At 39.1% G+C, this 22091-nt stretch overlaps 1 protein-coding gene across 8 annotated transcripts in view; it reads left to right on the top strand.

The window, feature by feature from the left end:
- The window catches only part of UNC5D (unc-5 netrin receptor D), a 543854-nt gene that overhangs the window by 293584 nt on the left and 228179 nt on the right, over window positions 1–22091 (top strand). For all 8 annotated transcript variants that reach the window (XM_027070311.2, XM_027070293.2, XM_053216628.1 and 5 more), the window contains one exon: window positions 17882–18100. In XM_027070311.2, the coding sequence (XP_026926112.1) occupies window positions 17882–18100 (219 nt within the window). The remainder of the gene's footprint in view (window positions 1–17881; window positions 18101–22091) is intronic.

Below are 22091 nucleotides of genomic sequence, written 5' to 3'. Positions count from 1 at the left end.
GCAGGGCTTGAACCCATGAACCGCAAGATCATGGCCTGAGCCAAAGTTGAAAGCTTAACTGACTGAGCCACTCAAGTGCCCCTCACTTTCATTTTCTTCCACTAAAATGCATCTCTTTACCTTGTACCTTTTCTAACAAAGACAATTTTACTTACATGTAGAATTTTCCTTACATATACAATTTTTTGCCCCATTATTTTTAGTAGCTTTAATTGTACATTAGAATTCTTAACCCTTAGAAACTTCAATTTCTAGTTAAAACCAAGCGGTTGCGAACTGTCATACCAACATTCTTTAAATTGGCAAATTTGTGGGGTGCCTGGCTAGCTCAGTTGGTTAAGCATCTATCTGACTTGGGCTCAGGTCATGATTTTGCATTTGGTGGGTTCGAGCCTTGTGTCAGGGTCTGTGCTGACAGCTCAGAGCCTGGAGCCTGCTGGGGATTCTGTGTCTCTCCCTCTCCCCTTCCCTCAGTGTGTCTGTCTGTCTGTCTGTCTGTCTGTCTCTCTCTCTCTCTCTCAAAAATAAATATTAAAATAAATTGGCCAATTTGTGAATTTATTTCAAAATTTCTTTGAAGCATACACTTTCTCATAGTACAGTTTATTTTGTATGTGGCACCAGACATTTTTAGTGATAGATTCTATATATCTTTAGTTTGTCTGTAATAAGAAGCCCAAAGTGGAAAAACTTGCATTCAGTAACCATTGTTCCTGTGTTTTATTTGCAAATGATCTAGATAGTCCACGAAATGCCATTTTTTAAACCTAGCACAACTTTTACCAGTGGAAGTCAAAGAAGTTTAGCTATTTTTAAGTAAACATGACATAAAACAATCATTGTTGAAAAGTTTCCCTAAAAATTCTCATCCTACTTATATCTATTTAACACACCTTTTTAACAACAATTTTTAGATTCCTTTTGAAGATCACATGAGACACTAAAGCAGTTAGCCATCATCTTATCTTTCTTAAGCTATCTTAAGTTACCTTGACAAGTTTTGTAACAGAGATAGCTTGAGTTTGACTTTTAGTAAACACAGAATATAAATAATTGTACTTAATGCTGATAACTCTAAAAGATATGTCTGTATTTAATAAACCAAGATAATCAGGGGGTACCTGGGTGGCTCAGTCCGTTGAGAATCAGACTTCAGCTCAGGTCATGATCTAGTGGTTCATGATTTCAAGCCCCACGTCGGGCTCTGTGATGACAGCTCAGAACTTGGAGCTTGCTTCGGATTCTGTGTCTCCCTCTCTCTCTGCCCCTTCCCCACTCATGTTCTGTCTCTCTCTGTCTCTCAAAAATAAATAAATAAAATAAAAATAAATAAATAAAACATTTTAAAAATAAACCAAAAAATTAAACTAGCTTTTATTTACCAGAAAACTCATATGAGATCTTGTGAACTTAACATTTGAGTTAATTTCCATTATATTTGTGAGATTTAGAATTATTGAATATGATAAGCATTTATTTGTCTTTCAGCCAATTAAATAGAGCTCTTCACAAATTAATTTTGGCAATAACATCTGGAGGTAGAAAATGTCATGTATATATAATATACGTCCACCAACAAATATAAAAAGGCAGACACAGAGACTCCATAACTTCCATTATAAAATTCTAGCTATAAATCAGGTGCAATACAAAACTCACTGGTTTATGAATCCTGGTATCTCTGGCAGGTGGAACAAGATAAAGTTACCCACTTAAGTGGTTCAAGGTTTTTACTAATATTCGTGGAGAAGTCTTTTCTTTTTTTAATGTTTGCTTATTTTTGAGAGAGAGAGAAAGTGTTGGGGAGGGGGGTGGGCAGAGAGAGGATCCAAAGTGGACGCTGTGCTGATAGCAGGGAGCCCCAAGCGCAGCTCCAACTCAAGAGCCATGAGATCATGACCTGAGCCAAAGTCCGATGTTTAACCAACTGAGCCATCCAGGCATCCCTGTGGAGAAGTCTTTTAAGATTTGTATTTGCCCTTGACAGGTGATCTTATGAAGGCTGTGGGCCAGATTTGGGCAAAGGAGCTTTTGTAGCAATCTCTCCTCCTTTTTTTTTTTTTTTTTTTTTAGTCTTAGGGTATAGTTTTAATTCCTCCTGGGGTGTTTACACTTCAGAGACATGGTTAGGTTTACATCTTTGAGGGACAGATAAGAAAGAATGTATGTTTTCTCCTAGGATGTTTGGAGTGTGTTTGCCTCTGAAATCTAGGGTAATTTTTCCTTTTTTCTTAAGTGCATGACTATTGTGCTTCCAGTGTCCTGATTTTTACAGTATCTTCACATGTATGAAGGCAAACAGGAAACGGTGGGTGGACTTGGAGTTGCTCTTTGAATTAGCATTTTGTGTCTCTCAAGATTCGAGTTGTAACTCAGAAATTGTTGATTCTAACTCTTGTTTACTTGTTTCTTTTGGTTTGCTTTCGTTTGGCTTACATTCCTGCAAGCTATGTTGAAAGAATTGAGTGGCCTTTTCCGTTGTAAAAATCCATTATTTATAGAGTTTGCTAGCCCACCCAAGCACACGATTTTGAATTTGCCCTTTTATATCAGGGAGAGTAGTGTCTATTAATACATAAATTCCAAGGTTTTTGTGTTCTGAAGCTGCTGGGTTTAGAGCAGTGTGCCTTTGAAAGATCTGTGTAAGGCGTCCAGCAAAGGCCTTTGGATGTTCTCCTGCTTTTTGAGTGCCAAATTTAACCTTAGATCAATTCACCTTAGGGGATAAAGCCTCTCCTTATGTTTGGTTTAGCCCTTGAATATCAGCCTCTAGCTGGACCATTTCCTGGTCACGTGCAGGAGGGCCCAGGGGATTTCTGGCCATCTGTTGCCTCTTTGAGGGAGGTTTTATATGAGGGGGTTGGGGTGCTGGCTTGTGTGGTAACTACAGTATTATCGTGGTTGGAAAGAGCAACCATTAGTAGCCAAACAAGTTCGCTGTGAGTGGGGTTGTGAATGACCATTAAGCTTTTTTTTTTTTTTTAATATTTTGGGCAATCTTTTTTTAAATTTTTTTTTGAATTTATTTATTTTCAGAGAGAGAGAGTGCTTGCACAAGCAGGGAAGGGACAGAAAGGAGAGACAGAATCCCAAGCAGGCTCTGCACCATCGGCACAGAGCCTGATGCAGGGCTCAAAGTCACAAACCGTGGGATCATGACCTGAGCTAAGACCAAGAGTCGGATGCCCAACCAACTGAGCCAGCCGGGCACCCCTGACCATTAATCTTTTTAATTCCCCTTTAAAACTGGTAGATTCTTCTAAAAGTAGGGATAAAGGGCTCTGTTAATGACATCTGCTGCTGTTCAGGGAACTTGAGTTCTTTGAGTGGAAGACCATGATATGTGTATAAAAGCCATTGCTTAGGAAGCACTGAAGCTGGTAGAGGCTGATTATAGAGCCCAGCAAAAAGATAAACTTCTGGGATAAATTTACCCCGGATATACTTCTGATAAATATGCTCCCTGGCCTTCTGCATTTACGTGAGCAACGTCTACATTTTGGGCCTAGAGATAAGGCTGGAGTGCTCTGTAAATCTTGGAGGAAAAGGGAAGCTAAAACAGGCAGCTGAGCGTTTAACCCATTTTCTGGGGAAGGTGGAGGTGTTTGGGAGGTAAGGGAATTTGGGGGAGGCAGTAGTGCCAGGTCTCAAAGGGAAATATATGTTGGCTGTGGACTTTAGTTTTTTTCTAAGTCTAATTTCTGTTCTTTCATCTTATTAAGGGAGTCACTAAGGCTAGCCATTACATTTCTTTGTATCTCCTTTTTTAATTTGGTCTTTCACTAGGAACCAGTAAGACAATTTCTTTAGGATGAAAGCTCTCTAATTTTTTTTTTTTTTTTACCAAATATAGTTTTCTTAATTCAAAGAATCTCGCTATTGACGAGTAAGATCTCTTATTCTTCATAGCTACTGAAACCAATAAACATTTTTATGGCTTAACCAAAGATGCAAGAGGCATGCTAAAAAAGCCCTTATCCAGGGAGTTCACTACAGAGTTAGCCTAAGAAAACAGAGACCTTAGGGTCATGGGTGGTAAGAATGGTGTAGTGGAAATGGTGTCTGTGGTCTCTCACAGGATCATGGGAAACCTCTAGTCACAGACCCACCAATTTGTGACACCAGGAAGGCACTACTGGAATGAGACTTTTCCAGCACTAACAAGGCAATGGAGATTGAGATGACAAAGGCCCTTATTAGACTGGGACCCATATGAAAAAATTTCTCTGGGGGCTGGCATTGCTGGACAACAAGAGTGCTCTTGTGAACCTTAGTCTTAGAATGTCGGTCTACTCAATGGGCCACACAACACACACCTGCACTTGCCCCATTCTGCTGGCAGAAACCTGAGAGAGTATTCTCACTGGTCACAAAACCAGGCTCTCAGGACATAAAACAAGATGAAAGGAAAACCTATCTGGTTTTTACATAGCAGACCCACAGCAAAGTTTAAACAGACATGCATCCAGGAACTCACCAGTCTGTGAGGCCATCTGGAAATGTCACCTAATAGAACCTATGCCTTTGTTCTACCCTGTGGTTTTCTCTCTAGGACAATGACATAAAAGACTAAAACAGTGGCCATCGCTTGGAGGAAAGGGATCTATAGTAAACAAGGGTACTCTTAAGAGATTTTTACCAGCATCGCTATACCAAAGGAACTAGTTTACACAAATATTTTCTCCTGCTAATCTGAATTTGGAAAAAAATAAAAGGACTTTCACCACTTTCACTTCCACCAGATCCTATAGGCAGAGATCCTGGTGACTGTCGTGGGAAAAATTCTTATCTTCTCCTGGCCCCTGTCAGAGGTCCCAGGATGTCTCAGCTGTAGCAGTTCTGGGGTGAGTAGTGCCTAGTGAGTGGAGGGTTCCATGTTGGTGCATGAGATCTGCAGGGGAGGAACACTTTTCCCTCCTCCATTCTAGGTTCTTTGGCTGGACTCATAATTAAATTGGTATAAGACAGGTTAACAGGAGAAAAAATGGTTAATTTCCTGCAACCCCAAAGAGTTGAGGCTCCCAGATAGGCAGTTGGGGCTTATATGCCATCCTGAGCTGAGGAGAAGAGGTGGGGCTATGAGACTTCAAAGGGGAGGGCAATAATTCATAGGAAGGTGGGAGAAGCAAATGCTCCATCAACAAATGTTTGCCTTGTCATGTGAATCAGCCTTTGTGGTGTAAAAAGTTATCTCTGGTATTAGCTCTGCTCCTGGTCCACACTCTCTAAATTCTTATAGACAGTTAAGGGAGAAGTAAAAAGCTCTTCTTGAGGCTGTTGGCCTGATTGTCTTCATCTTAAAATAATCCACATGTCAGCGTGGTATATTTTTGGGTCACGTATTCTTCTCCCTCTCACTTTGTAAGGAAAAAATACACAAAATTCTTAGGCATTTTTTGTAGTGCTGAGTACTCAGGGTTCTTGCTGTGGCAATTTTTTTTTCCTCACAAACAAAATAATCTATTGGATGGAAGTCGACATTAGTCTTTTTCCTATCCTTCCATCTCTGAATTTTCATTTAATAATTAATAATGTGCTAATTATTCTACTATATATTGAGTGCTTATTATATGCCATATAATAACTTGGTAAACTTAAACTTCTTGAATATATACAATGTTTGCAGTACTATAGTATTCTTTTTCTACGTGGAAGGATTTGGAGGATAAAGTAGGTTAGATATCTTGCCTAAGATCTTATAACTAATTGTAAGAGAGACTTAATTTGACTCAAGCTCTAACTCCAAACCCACTTCTGTTCCCACTTCTGTCTCAAGCTGCCTCTTGATAAAAAAAAAAATACCAGAAGGAACAGTATTTGGGGTTTCTAAGACAACTTGGTATAAATCTGTTTCTGACAGTGTCTGACATCCTCTCTAAGGAGAATAAGGAAACTAAGCCCCCTCTCTTGTACATATTCCACCTCCCAATCAGATGACTGTCACATCAAATCAGGACACACTCTGTTGCTGGTCACTAGTGGCGCATTGTCAGTCCTTACCAAATACCACATCTCGGCAGGCTCAGCTAAATCTGTGTATTAGGAAAAATAACAAAGGAATTAAAGGATTTCATCTGAGCATCAAAACTTCATCCTCATATCAACATCTTCTGTGATTTCCAGAAGAAAGACTTTGGTGTGCAAAGAAGTTCATCTCATTAAGAAATGGAAGACAAATCTTGTGCCTTTTACTTTTCTTTATGAATCCTCCTCATAAAATATTGATTTTCTTAAAGATGTAAGTTCTTCCCTGCATAAGACCCTTTTTGTCTAGAGCTAACCATTTTAGTCAAAATTCTGTTGCTTGTGGAATAGCATACCTGATCTTTTGATATCTGTAACTCAAAATTGGTGATAAATGAAGGAGTTAATGGATTGGAAGAAATAACGTGTAAGTAAGGTGTAATTAGCATGATTAGGCACTTGATACTGAAACAATGGAATCTATGCATTTAAATTACCTTGTACTTATTTTTAGAGATCTGTAGCTACATTTTTCTTGAAACTGTAAAACAGTTAAAATGGTACAAATGTGAATATGCAGTTTATAAAAGGGTAAATGAAAACAGTTGATAAACATGCTTTAATATTTAGCTTGGCTGGCAACCAAGAAGTGTATGTTAATTAATATTCATTTTACCCATCAATGAACAAATACCACAGAATGTTTAGTGCTGGTCAGCATGAGGAAAATTGGTAAAGTTCTACAATGTTGGTGGTGATGTCGATTTGCAAAGTCTTTTTGAAAATAAATGTAGCCGCACATCATGTGCATTTAATACATATTTGGTACAAAGAGAATGGTGACAGAGTTTCATCAGGGCTTGGTTTATCTGTTTATTTAGATTTTCTTGTTCTTTACCTTCATGGAACCGACAGTCTAAAGGAAGGTACATTGGTAGGCATGAATGATGATAGAGTAGTACAAAGTATCATGGAAGGTTGCAGAAGAGGAATGTATCCCAGAATTTTTGTTATTCCAGTAGGACTTCACATATGACGTATTAACTGAACAGAGCCTGAGGGATGAGAACAGGCTCTAAGAAAACAGGGAGAAATTAATAATGTAGGCAGAAGGAAAGTCATGGTGCAGATAGATCCCATGTGAAGAGCATTGAATCCCTGGAAGAATTGACCATCCCTGTAGCCTCCTGGTGGTGAAATGATTAGGTGTGAAGGGAAACAAGCAGATGAAGTCTGGATCAATGGTAGTAATTCAGATAACAGTGGTAATGATTAGATGCAGGGCATTAGGAATAGGGATGAGAAGCAGTTAGTGAATTAGGAAGATATTTAGGAGACAGAACTAGAAGGGCTTAGTGATAAATTGGATGTGGGTGCTGAGGAGAAAAGTAGGTGATGTGCAGCCCTGAGAAACTTGGGGAACCCAGTGACTGCTAAGGTCACTCTTTCATAGAAAGAACTTAGACCAAAGAACAAATCTGAGGGGCCAAGTATTAAGCTGTGTTTTAGGCATAAGAACTTTGAGGGGTTTGTGGGGACATTTATGTGAATATATCCTTAGGTGTTTTCTTGTACATATTTGAATATCCAGAGAGAGAAATGGACTGAAGTTACACATTTGAGTCTAATTGGAATATAGATGAGTGGAGCATTATAATATCAATGTAAAATTAAAGTTTGGAAATAACGCTTATATAGTAAGGAAATGGCAAGGTCAAAACTGATGTATTTACTCTCAATCATTAAAATTCTGGTTAAAAAATCAGGTTAATGAAAAGTGATACTATGACAAAATGAAATAACATCTCACGGATATGCATAGAAAGCCCAAATATTCAATAGATGTCTGATAAAGAAAGCTACGGGAATGAAATATACCAAACTATGAATCCTGATAGTCTTTGGGAATTGGGTGACAATGGATAACAATGTTTTGGGGAATATATATACTTAGTGTTTTTTTTTTTCTGTAATTTTATGTCTCATAATAAGACATACTTTGTAATAGAAAACATACCATAAAATGTTAAAAGACTACGCTTTTTGTGTTTGATTTTACTAGAACATTGTCAAGTTACAGGGTCATCATGAAAGAGATTTTACAAGATTATATTCTGGGTAAAATTTCTCAGTAGATGATAACACAAGACTTAGTTGTAAATGTTGTCTTTTGTATCCTGTCCAAATGAAAGCAGCATAGCTTAATGGGGAGAATATTATTGTAGATGTCAACAGAGAGATTTCAACTTAAGTTTGCTCCTTGTAGCTCTTTGACAAGTTGTTTCACCTCTGTGGGCCTGAGATAAGAGTTGGCCCAGATTTTATCTAAGATGAACTACCACTCTGTTTTGCCTGAGTCCAGTTTACATACCAAAAAAAAAAAAAAAAAAAAAAAGTATCAAACCATGTTGCAGTCAAATTGGCCCATATTAAAATTTTGAGATCTGTGATTTATGAATCACCATCTGAGTTTTTCAAATGTGACCTGACATGTAATGGAAGTGTGTTTATTTCAAAGGGAATTTAGTGTTTGTTCCTTATGCTTTTGTTTCCCACCTTTTGTTTCTTCTTTTTGTCATAAAAAGATTGAAAGTCTCTGCCGTATTCGTGTGCAGAACATAAAACACGAAGCTCTTCCTGAAAGGTAATTTTCCAAGAATGAAAAATATGAGAATAGTGTTTGATTGTTTGGTTTTCTGTCATTCAACGTTGCATTAAAACAACCATTTTTCCATAACTATGAATGGCCTCACTCTTGAAAACTGTCAGTTACAAATGAAAAGCGATAACACTTTGAAAAGCAAAACCTTTCCCAAATCCCGCTAGGTTTTCGGAAGAATTTGAAAACTAGTCAGTGATACACATTCATACACAAATGTATCCATTGTTGGGGGGAAAAATTAAACAATTTCTAAGCTTCATCTTATCTACTATTCTCAGCGAAATATTACTACATTTTAGAATGAATAAGTTTTAGAAATCTTATAATCTAACCCTTTACATTTTTTCCTAGGGACAGATTTGTTAGTTTTTCCCTGATTTATGAATTTCAATACAAGTTAGACACTATGAAGTAAAATCTGGAAGTTGCCATAGTTTACGGAGCCTTTTATATTCCTTCACAGGAACAAAGAATTGTTTATGTATATATTCACACACCTACAACATATGTGTTTACATATTTATATAGGTATATAATTCTATTTGTGTATATATATATATATATAATTTTCTTTTTTTAATGTTTATTTTAGAGCTCGTTTAAAAAGTGTAGTGAAAGCAAACAAAAATTTAAATCTCACTAATCTCATCACACATATAGAACCATTGGACCACATTTGGCCTCTTATTTCAGAGTCCCTTTGGAAAAACTCTTATCATGGGAACAAGTGTCTCATGCCGAATCTGATTGTACACTGAGTGTTTCTATTAAGGAATAAGGCCTGCCATCAGGCATACTACAAAACCTCTTGACTTAGACGCAATGTCAGAAGTCTGTTTTTCGTATAGGTCAAGTGAGAACCCGAGTGGTGGTCACGTTAAAAACAGAAACAAAACCTTTCCCCATGGCCTTGGGAGATAGACTACTTTTGTTGGTGTGGCTGAAAGAATAACTCCATCCCATGGATCAGAGCAAATGTGGTTTCTCCCTCATTCATAGTGTACACAAAGAATTAGTTTAACCTGGCTTCGGGGCCCATGTTGTTAAACCAAGAATGTTCTCTTTCTGTAATTTGGAGGCTACTCTGTGTCTACCTCTCAGAAAGCTCTTAGTCAAAGACACATAGAAACAGAGATGTTAGAGCCGATTAGGGCCACTGATTTAGCACAGGTATCAAAGCAAACTCTTCAAAATGTGAGTTCTTTTCTTTTTTAGTTTTTTTAATCTTTATTTTTATTTTTTAAAGGTTTATTTTATTTATTTTGAGAGAGAGAGAAGGGGAAGGGCAAAGAGAGAGGGAGAGAATCCCAAGCAGTCTCCATACTGTCAGCACAGAGCCCAACATGGGGCTCAAACTCACTAGCTGTGAGGTGAGCTGAAGCTGAGCTGAAGTCAGACACTTAACCGACTGAGCCATCCAGGTGCCCCCAAAATGTGAGTTCTAATGAAGATATATTTAATTGTCCCTAAGTTTCTAACTTGCATTCCATGGTACATGCCATGACCTCTGTTGGAATGCCTTCTCCCATTTGTTTCCCTGTTTAATTCCTATGTCCCATCTGTGCTGAAATGTTTTCTTCCTCGTGATGTTTGCCACAAACCCTCCCAAGGCAAGTTGGGCTGCCTTTCCACAGTGCTCCTCTCACATTGTGTGTATACTTGCAATATACTGTTTGCATGTTTGTTGTTGCTCTCTAATTTTTTGTGTCTAATTTAGTGTGTGAGCTCCTTGAGTATATTAACTGTGTCCTATTCATCTTTGGATCTCCAGAGAACATTGGCTGACCTTAGTAGGCATGAACACATATGTCAACTTAAAAGAAATTAATATATTAAGGTAAACTATGAAAATTTAGGGAGCAGTGAATGTGCTTTTCTAAGCTCTCCGGAAATCTAAAGTTTCTCGTTCGAGGGACCAAGAACAGAGAAACTCTCCATGTTTCTTTGTGTTGTAAAGATCGTGTACGATCTTCTACTCTGCAAAATTTAAGATCTGCTCAATGCAATAATATCTTAGACTGACAGTATAGAAGAGTGACACAGGTAAAGTGAACCATGCAAATGCAGGGAAATATAAAACATTGCAATTTTATTAGATGTTGGGAAGAAGGTGGAATAGTTTGAGTTTGAAAAAGAAATCTCTTATTGAGGCCTAGGGAAAGAGTCTGTGTTTCATAAATCGCATTAAATATTTGGTATGTAAAATTCTGGCTTTGCTCTTTCACTCTGTGGGTGCCATGCATCCCCAATCTAATTAAATAACCATATGGAGACAAGCCACGTTTCTGTAAATGAAAGCAAAGAACCCCGGCTCCATTTTGTTGTCTTAGATTATGTAACTTGGTTTCCCTCATCTGGCTTTCTGCTCCGACTCGCACATTGTGGACCAGTATGTTCACAGACATTGAGTGGAATTTAAAGAGCGATTTCGAAGGTGCCTTCATTTACATATTGCAGTGACAGGGGCTCTGGAATGCTATGACATCTCCTGTGGTTAAGTGCCTGCCTATTAAAAGGAAATGGTTTGGGGATCTGGCCAGCAGAAGATCCATTGTGTTGTCACACTACTTTGCATGGCAACCAAGTGCCTGGTGTATGGTATACACATTTGCTACATGTTTATTGAATAAATGCTTTGCAGCATGTTTTCATGGGTTTTGACCTAACAGAGTTATGCTAACATACATATGGGTAACAAATAGTAAAAACAGGTTACAACCAGCAGTTCCTATCATGAGGGCTCCAGATGAAAATAATAGTCGTCATCACGAAGCTGAAATATGAATATTAGTACAAATATTAGGATACTAAGCTTGGGAATGGAAATCATAGAGATCGTAATTATAAATATGTTTCTTTTTTGTAAAAGTTTATTTATTACAGAGAGAGAGAGGGAGAGAGAGCACTTGGGGGGAGAGGGAGAGAGAGAATCCCAAGCAGGCTCTGGCTGTCAGTGCAGAGCCAGACGCAGCGCTTGATCTCATGAACTGTGAGATCGTGACCTGAGCCGAAACCAAGAGTTGGATGCTTAACCAACTGAGCCAGCCAGGTACCCCATAAATGTCTTCCTTTTGTTTTCTGTTCTTTATCGAGACAATGATGTTAATGGTGGTGGTAGTGGTGGCATATTTTATTTATATAACATGCCATTTACTGTGTACTTTTTATCTATGTTATCTCACTTTTAACATCACAAAACACTAATAAACTTTTTTCACTAATGAATTTTAATCACTCATTGTTTGTTTGTTTTTGAGAGAGAGAGGGAGGGTATAGGGGAGGGTCAGAGAGAATCTTAAGCAGCCTCCACACTCGGTGTGAAGCCTGATTCTGGGCTGGATCCCACTACCTTGAGATCATGACCTGAGCCAAAGTCAAGAGTCAGATGCTTAATTCACTGAGCCGACCAGGTGCCTCTAATCACTCATTTTTAAATTTTTTTTAAATGTTTGTTTATTTTGGGGAGAGAGAAAGAGACAGTGCGCACAGGGGAGGAGCAGGGAGAGGGAGACACAGAATCTGAAGCAGGCTCCAGGCTCTGAGCTGTCAGCACAGAGCCTGACATAGGGCTCGAACCCATGGACCACAAGATCATGACCTGAGCTGAAGTCAGACGCTTAACTGACTGAGCCATCCAGGTGCCCCATCACTCATTTTTATGAATGAGACAAATAGAACCTCATAATTAAGTTCTTCAAGGTCACAGAGGTACCTCAAAGTCAGATTATTTGATTCTAAACTTCCTCGCTTTTGCCAGATGTAGTCTTTGTTTTATGGTAGGTTTATTGGGTGGACATTGAAACAAATATGAATGTTTTGTACCAGGGAGAATATAGGCATACTTTGAAGCTAGAAGAGGGAAAAAAAGATGAAGTGCATTGCAAATTACTCTTGGAAAAAAAATGAAAATAATTTAGAATTTCTCAAGGCCCATTAAAGCTCAGCTTCATTTATACTCTAACTCCGTGCAATGCCGTGCTGATAGTCCAGGGTCTTATGAATCCCACTTTGGAATGACTCTGGCCTCCAGTATGCCCAGTCCTGTTACAGATTGAAAGATCAACCAGTGGACTGTTTGCCGTTTTGTAGGGTTAAACATGATAGAATGGCAATCCCCTGACCCCAGTCTCTTTTTCTTTCTGAGGTTCACTGTCTCCTTTTATACTCCCTGTTATTTTGAGTTTTAGTGATTAAATATTCCTGCTTAGAGATGAAACTTTTTCCAGATGACACATTGAAAAAGCTTTCTCATTACTTTATTCTCTAGCACTTACTCTTTGCCTTCTTTGTTTTCTGAGCTTAGTGAGGATGGCTAGTCATTTGATTTTAAGTAGTTAAGCGCTCACTGTGCTGTTTTCTCAAAAATATTTTTCTTGGGGCACCTGGGTGGCTCAGTTGGTTAAGTGTCCAGCTTCGGCTCAGGTCATGATCTCATGGTTCATGAGTTCAAGCCCCACATCAGGCTCTGTGCTGGTCATGTATAGCCCGCTTATCATTCTCTTTCTCTGTTCCTACCCTGCTCATGCTCTCTGTCTCTCTCTGTCTCTCTCTCTCTCTCTCAAAAATATATAAAAATTAAATAAAAATATTTCTTTTCTCAAGACCCCCTCTAGACTGTGTCCATAATATACCCTTTCTGACCTGGAATCACAGTCCTGCTAACAGGATAACTGTGAGTGATCTTTAAGATGTATATTATACTTAATGCAAGCTGTGAGTTAACACACAGATAATATTTTATATCTACTCTTGTTTTTACCAACTGCATGCTACTGCCATAAGGCACTCACTCAATGTATCAGACTAGAATGAAGTTGTGAGGTGATTGGAGTCCAAGACCTGAGTTCAAATGTGGAGCCCCATTTACCAGCTGTATGACCTTAGATGAGGCATATAATTGAAGCATTTTTGCAAATGCAAAACCGGATACTTACCATCCCACCACAGAGTTTGTATGAAGCTTAAGTGACCTAATCCATGAAGAAGGCATATCACAATTATCTCCAGTCATTCAGTAAATGGCAGCTCTTACTTTTGCTCTCTGCTATCCTAGTTCCCATGTTTTTTAGCTCTCCAAAATTCTTTTTAAGTTTATGTATTTAGAGAGAGAGCACAAGCAGGGAAGGGGCAGAGAGAGAGCAAAAGAGAGAATCCTAAGCAGGCTCCAAGCTGTCTGTGCAGAGCCTGATGAGGGGCTCAATCTCACAAACCCAGAGATTGTGACATGAGCCTAAATCAGGGGTTGGAACTTAACCCATTGAGCCATGCAGACGCCCCTGTCCCAAATTCTTTAACACTGAGAGTGTTGGATTTCAATAAAGTGAAGCTTGGAGCTCTGGCCTTGTTTAAAAAGGAAGATCTTGGGGCACCTGGGTGGCTCAGTTGGTTAAGCAATCGACTTCGGCTCAGGTCATGATCTCATAGTTTGTGAGTTCGAGCCCCACGTTGGGTTCTGTGCTGACAGCTCAGAGCCTGGGGCCTACTTCAGATTCTATGCCTCCCCCTCTTTTTCCCCCTCCTTCTCCCCCTCCCCTGCTCATGCTCTGTGTCTCTCTGTCTCTGAATAATAATTGTTAAAAAAAATAATTAAAAAATAATTAAAAATAAATAAATTTTAAAAAGGAAGATCTCATTGTAGCAATGAAGATTATTTTCTGAAAAAAAAAATAGAAAATTTTACTATTAGTAGCTTAAATAAGTAAATATTTTAAAAAAATTTTCTGGAGGTGGATGCCTCGTGGTGTTATTTCCGCCTGTACGTTGTCGGAGCTGGTAGCTCTGTGCTCCTCTGGGATTTTTTTTCCTCTTGATCTTCCCTAGTTAAGGCAGGGACAAAAGGGAGAAGGGACAGTACCCACCATACCTATTTCTTTTATTAGGAAAATAAAAGCTTTCTCAGATATTTTTCTGTTTATGACTCATTTGCTAGATGGTTGTTACATGACCATTCCTACCTGCAAAGAAGGAAACTGAGTTTATGATTTCTCCAACCTCTACTGTAAAAGCAGTATGGGAAAAGGCAGTTAACTGGGTTATATGGTCAGCAGCATTTGTCACACCAGGTTTGAAACATTTCTCTGAATTAGAAAGCAGTGGCAGATGTATTGAGATTATAAGAACATTTACCCTGGAGCCCAAAAGTAGTCATGCAGTCTTCTATAAAACCATTTATTAAAATAAGTTGCTGCCTCCCACCCCCTTCAAAGAACAGGTGCTGTCAGCAACTTCCAAGCGCCTGAAAAGTGTCCACTTCACCTCCTTTTTTCCCCATCACATCCCTTTGGCTTGATGAATCCCGAGAATTTCATGAGCAATTTAGTTCTAAGCCACTAGGTGGGGTTGAGCATGGCAGGTCTCTCCAGTGCAAGAAGGAGGTAGATGACCCTCAGCCTTGTGGGGTAAGGAAATGGTATCTTCCTGGAGGTAAGCCTGCTGGGAAAATCCAGCCTTCTACCATCACAGAAGCCATCTGAAGAGCAGGAATTTGATCCTGAGCCCAGTGAGGAACTTGGAGGAGGGAAGTGGAGCTTGGGAACAGTGTTAGGTAAACACCACTCCCAACACTTCACTATAGAAAACTAAATCAATCAATCAATCACACTTATTTCATTTCTTTGTTGGAAGGATACAAATAAATGGTGATACATATGCAAATATACCTGTGATCTCACCTTCCCACTGCCACCCCTTTTCTCTTTGTTTCTTGTTTTCATGGATCCTGGTCCTTTTCCTATGCATACATGACTTTGACATGGCTTCAATAATAATTAAGATGTAATGTTATAGTCTGCCTTTTTTGTTTTTTTCCCCTTGTCTGAACATTAAGATTGATCGATTCTTAATGGAGATAGCCAGGACACTTACCTACCTACTTTTCTATTCCACTCTCCTGCTTTGTTTCACATAAAAGCCGAACTTGTTACTTTATTTAAAGGGTATTTATTAAAATAGTGGGAGGGTAACCTAATTGCACTCAGATCTCTGTTTTGTGAATTGGATGGTGTGAGCTTGATGTATTTTGTGATCTAGTGCCTTTGTCATTTTATTTATTCTGAATAAAGGTGGCCTTTCTATTTATTTAGAGACAGTTATTTATGATGCTCCCTGTCCCCGTTTTAGGAGTTACTTTGGAAACTCGTGCATTGTTACTAGTTAAGTTAAAACGCATCATTCAAAATGTATGCCGGTGGCTATTCATTCAGGCTCCCACCACAAGGTTTGGGTATTCCTTATCAGGTGACCCTTTTCTGCAGCAATGAATTACTTTGGACAGAACGCAAGGCCCTGATGGGAGTGGAACCTGTTTGATGTCCATATAAAATCTCTTAATACCTTTGTCATTTCCTCTAATGCATGGATTTACAAAAGCCTGAGGGGACTTAGTATTTATTGAAGATGGAAATTGGCATGAGCAGTCAGTAACGAAATGAATTAATATATGATCTATTTTATGAAGCCTATTGAATATATAATTTAAAACTTTAAGAAGAAAAAAAATATACCTCTCAGATTCTGTCCTGACCCTTCTTATTCCATATGGCCTAGACACATTTTATTTTCTGAGTGAGTTCATTGCACTTTTAAGACATAAACTGTTCTCTTGCTATTTAGGGTACATGCTTTATGATGAATTTTTGAGACTTCCATTTACTTACACATGAGCTGGCTTTTCTATTGCAAATACATTTGGAAGGTCATAGTATCCAAAACTCTTTGGTGTGTGAGGTTTTTTGCCCTTAAGTTGATGTATTTTGTGGGAAAAAATAATTTGGAGAATCAAACTCTTGTTTTCATTCATCATGGTGGCACACATGGTGTTTGTTCCCCCTGGCAAGACATATTTTTCACAACTTGGTGTCCTTTGTTTTCTTCTTCACACAGAAATATAATTATAGGCAGTAACACCTCTTATGTCCTAGCCCCTTTAGGGGGGTTAGTTTTAGAGGGCGCTCTAAAACTTAAAGTCTTACCCCCCTAATATTGTGGCTTCTGTTTACCTTTGACAGTCCTTACTGATGTAGGTTGTTGACTTGAGTGCAAATAGTAAGAGGGCTGTTTGTTGTCCTGAATTACACTGAAGGTGCACAGAGAGCCAGGTTAGGTCCCTGGACGCACCCTACCTCCTAGGCTCCCTCCTGATGAACTGGATTATTCTCCCAGTGCTTTTTCTAGGTCCCTTTTTCCAGCTTCATCCTGGAGACTGGTTTGATCTGAATGTGAATAACCCTTTCCAGGGCACAGTTGATCTGGGTACTGAAATTTTTGCTTTCTTCATTCTTTCCCTGGAATGGCCATTGAAGGCACACTTGTTCCCCCTGGTCATTTCCACAGTGCTCACTGTTCAGTTCTTGCTTTCGTTGACTTTGTGCTAATTTCCTGGGACTTAAGTCCTTGAGAAGTGTAGTGAAGAGGGAGTGAATCAAAATCTTGGCTTCTGTTTTTTTTTTCCTTTTTATTTTGCTTCTCTCATCAGTTCCCTAAATTTAGGGGAGAGTCATGTCCATTTTTTATCTTTGAAAAAATGTAATTATGGGTCCAAAAGTAAAAGCTTATGGCTGTTTTAGTGGTTTGTTTACTTCATAGCCTTGAAAGTGAGATTCACAGTATATGGAGGGGGGTGTTGAGGGCAGAGAATTTTTTAGCCATGGGCAAGCAGGACAAAAGTACATTCCTTTTAGAATGTTCAGTAAATTGGTGAGGTTTTGGAGAAAACCCTAAGATAGAATGCCAGCCAATCTCCAGTTTTATACGTAGAGAAAGCATTTGGTTTTTGTTTGTTTTTAACATGTCTTATGACTGAGTACCCTCCGACAACATCGTCATTATCCACAGTCATTTATAGGAGAACAAAAGCTATTTCCACCATCATTTCGAAGTTTTGAGGCAGCTTGGGGCCGGCGTTGAGGTAACCACTCACCAGACTGGATGTTCAGAATCAGTCTCTCACCCCACAGATACTTGACTCTGTTCTTTCAGCAAAGACCTGCAGACTCACAACTGTGGTTTGAGGGAGTCTCCTATTCCTTATTTTCATTTGTCCCGTGACCCTGAGGGTGTGTCTGGATAATGGTACCATGTTATATAGTTCAGCCTCTAGATGAGAAGTCATCTGCACGGGCCTTACGTGCATACTGTATTCATATGATGCAGTGTTTTTCAGGACAGATTCTTAGAGCCGGTGTGGGCTGTGCTTTGCATTCTGATGTTTGTGCTGTCAGTATGGGCAGCATTCTAACGGCCTCTTCAATTTCGCAGGAGCTGACAACGGCGAAGCCCTCCCCGAGTCCATCCCCTCAGCTCCTGGGACACTGCCTCATTTCATAGAGGAGCCAGATGATGCTTATATCATCAAGAGCAACCCCATCGCACTGAGGTGCAAAGCGAGACCAGCCATGCAAATATTCTTCAAATGCAATGGCGAGTGGGTCCATCAAAATGAGCACGTCTCTGAGGAGAGTCTGGATGAGAGTTCAGGTAAGAATGGGAAGCAATGGGAGCAGATCCTCACGTTGCTACATTGCTGGGGATAAGTGTGAAAGGCACCCACCAGTTCTTTATTTGAATGAGGTCATATTAACATCATCCAGGAATATAAGATAAAGTGCAATCGTGTGTTTAAATGACTCCACAGCTCCTTGGCTAGTCTACTCCTCTATGGTACATGGGCATCTTTTTATCCTGCTCTATATAACTTTAACACCCAGTTTGGGATGGAAGTGAATATTCTCACTGGAAATAAAGCCAACCAGTCACTGCTTTCATTGTCTTAATTCTAAATATTTTTGGAGGCAGATCTACTGAACACGTTTTTAAACAGCATAATTTTAGTTGCTCTGATCTTCCCCCCTAGATATTATTCTTGGGTACTTCATTCTCCATGGTTGGTGGTTTCTGGGCCTTCTTTAGGTTCCTTTGGTAACTGGTAGAGCCCACATTTGATTACCAGATTTGAATGGGATCTCCAGTATGAGAGAATTTAGGGACCTTTTCTATTAATTTGGCTAATATGGCTGATGAGTGGTGATAAGAATAATGATTACCAGCTGGTGTTTACTGAGCACTTACTGTGTACCAGGTCTCACGTAAACATTTGACACACATTATCTCACTATCATCACAACAGCCCTCGGGTAAATCACACCATCATTACCATCTTATAGATAAGGAAACTGAGACTCAAAGACATTAGGTAAACTACTGTAGGCTTGTGCTAGAACTGAAAGCAAAATCATTGGACTTACAAGTTCCAAAATTTGTAAGTTGTTAAATTTTAGTGTATAACAGAAACTGCATATGCTTTTGAATTCTGGCTGCTCGGACTACCTGAAAATGTAGCCTCACCCTAAATCCAAACTGCTCTCACCCTAAATTACTGACTTTGTTAGTCCTGAGTCACTCTCTAGATGACAGATTTTGAATAAGTCAAGCAGCCTGAGTATAATTAGGAAGTTGCAAGTCAGCTTCATTTATTAACTATATACCACTGCTCTTCTATATGCTAATGGCCTTTCAGAGTGTTCAAAGAAGGCTAAGATACAAACAGTAATCTCTGAGGCTTGATTCCTGCTGATAAGTGGAAGTCCATTATGCCCATAAGTGCACTTATCCTATGGAGGATTAAAAAAAAAGATTATGCCTAATTAGGATTATCAGGAAAGGTGTGGAAGCATTCACATTTGAAAGGGACATTGATGACTAGGTAACTTAATTAGGTGTAATAGATGCTACACTAAATGGGATAGAGAGGGGTCTCAGTAGCCTGGATGTCAACATTAGTAAATGAAAGAAAGCTTAGTATCTCTTCAGCTGGAAGTTTGATCTGGTTGAGGTAGAATATTGGTGTGGAATAGCAGCTGATGGCTGGCAAACTTCATTCATTAGAGGGCTCAAAAGACCTCACATATGAAGTGAAGAGTACCTTACTTTTATGAGTATCTTGGTGATGGTGGGGATTGATTATATTGACGTTTGAGAACGCGATGGCTGGAGCTCTGCTTTGTGAAATGAGTCTGCACAGGTGTTTGGAATGGTAAAGAAGCAAGAATGGATGAGTCAGGAGACTTGGATATTTCAGTTGGGGGAAAGAAAGGTCTGCTTCGAGTGGTGGCCACTGAACTAAGAACTGGACTTCTGATGTGAGAAGCACTTTAACAAATCAGACTTAATAGCTGACTGATGGGGGTGTCTGGGTAGCTGGCTCAGTTTGTTAAGTGTCGGATTCTGGGTTCCAGCTCAGGTCATGATCTCTTGGTTTGTGGGTTCGAGCCCCTGAGAACATGGAGTCTGCTTGGGATTTGCTCTTCTCTATCTCTCTCTGTTTCTCTCTCTCTCTCTGTTTCTCTCTGTTTCTCTTTGTTTCTCTCTGTCTCTCTCTCTTCTCTCTCCCCCTGCCGCCCCACGTCTCTCTCTCAAAACAAATAAATAAACTTCAAAAAATAGCTAACTGATGGAATCAATGAAGAAGATGGAATATTAATCTCAAAAGAAGCAGAAGGGGGTGGGTGCTATTGCTGTGAGTGATTACATTAGCAAGGAGAAAAGGCTGAGATCATTGGACAAGCTGAATTTGAAATACTTAGGAGAGATCATTAACAGCTGTAGATCTGGAGCTTGTAGAGTTCAGAGCTAGAACAGTAGACGTGGTGGTCATCCAGAAATAACGAAGCCATGGAAATGAGTTGTCCACAGACAGTAAGGAATATGAAAAGGAAATGGATTCAGAGAGTGACTTCCTTAGGAGTCAGGAAAAGGAGTATCAACAGGTAGCAAACAAGCAACCAGATTACACTCTGCTCCAAAGCAAGAAGTGAAACTTAGTTCCAAAAGATCTTCAGGTAATACTCTGTTGCTGCCTGGGGATCAATAAAGAAGACAGAGAACTAAACGTTATATGTGTGTGTGTGTGTGTGTGTGTGTGTGTGTGTGTATACACACATGCACATATATATACACACACATGTATATATACACACATATATATATACACACATATATATACATATATACACACACACATACGTATATATATATATGTTAAACCTTTTAGAATTCTGAACTCATTTGGGACTGCAGTATAAATGCATAACTTCAAAAGGTAGAGAAACACCTAAAACTTTATCACAATTTCCTCTTGCAGTTTGGAACCAATATGAGGAAGGAAAAAAAAAAATGGGTCTGCTTTAGAGATGTTGTTCTTCTGACCAAAAGCATGCTTGGAATTCTGGAATCTAGATCTGAGAGCTGGAAGGGACCTTAGTAATAACCTAGCAGCCCTGTTTTACAAAATACAAATCTTCAGTTCCAAGAGCTACAACTAGTTTATGGCATAGCTGTTTCTAGAACCCAGATCTCCTGGTTTCTACTTCAGATATATTTCCTCCACACTATAAGCCATCTTTACATACGGATTCCTGTGCTTTTCTTCCTAATAAGAATTTTCACAAATTCCCTTACTGACATAAGGATGGCTTTTAGCCCATGGCTCATCATTTTCCATCATGAAGCTTTTTCATATTTCCATTTCCCAAGTTTATAATCCCATAGTTATTCCTTTGGGATTTCTTTATCCTTCATCATTTCTGCCATCTCTGTGAGAGCCAATCCTTTTTCCTATGTCATGTTTCTGGTAGACAAGAGTTTATAGCAACTGAAGATACAGAGAAATTTCTAGGATTGCAAATATATAGTATCTTTCTTCAAATGATTTAACATAATTCAGGCAAAAGAGGAAGACAGAGCCAACCTCAGTGTCAGCAAAATGTCTGCATTTGTGCCCCCAGGATTGGGATCTTAGATACTCCATGCATTGGGAGAGACTGAGTCATGAGCAGAGCAGCCCCATTTATCTTGGTGTGTACACTTGAAAGGAAGATTCTGAAATCTGGGAGAGGGCAACAAAGGGAAGAGCATTTGCCATGTGAGCAAAAGCCTGTAAAACAATGGGAGAATGTGAAAGGCTTATATATCTTATATTCAATTAGTCCAACTGGAAAGGACTCAAATACCAGTGGCTCAATGAGGCTGTGTTTTATTGTCCGATGTTTCTGGCCTGGATTCTGTCCAGTAATGAACTCACAATAGCAGAATCCCATTGGGTAAACTGCTCCAAATGAAAGATGGAAAGAACATTGAAAATGGCCAGGTATTTTTTTATACCAGTCCTAGAAAATCCTATATCCATTCTCATTGGAAGACCTCTTGGTCAGTATTGCAAGCCAATTTAACACTGCACCCTCTTGTAATTTCACAACATTCTGTTTTGTTATTGCTTCCCCCTTTTAATTCCCCTAGCATTGCTAGGCAACTCCATGTCTTGCAAATAGCAGCGTTGATTACATTCTCTGTTTCCAGTGTAAAAGTCTCTTCTCTCCACTTAAAGAAAAAAAGAAAAAAAAAGACCAATAAAAAGTCACGAATTTCAAAGGAACTGGGAAGAACAAAAAAAAAATCATAAATGACAAAACCT

Source organism: Acinonyx jubatus, chromosome B1 (assembly GCF_027475565.1).
Source record: "Acinonyx jubatus isolate Ajub_Pintada_27869175 chromosome B1, VMU_Ajub_asm_v1.0, whole genome shotgun sequence".
NCBI lineage: Eukaryota > Metazoa > Chordata > Mammalia > Carnivora > Felidae > Acinonyx > Acinonyx jubatus.
The sequence above is the reverse complement of the archived record's forward strand: the minus strand, read 5'-3'. Positions and strand labels throughout refer to the sequence as shown.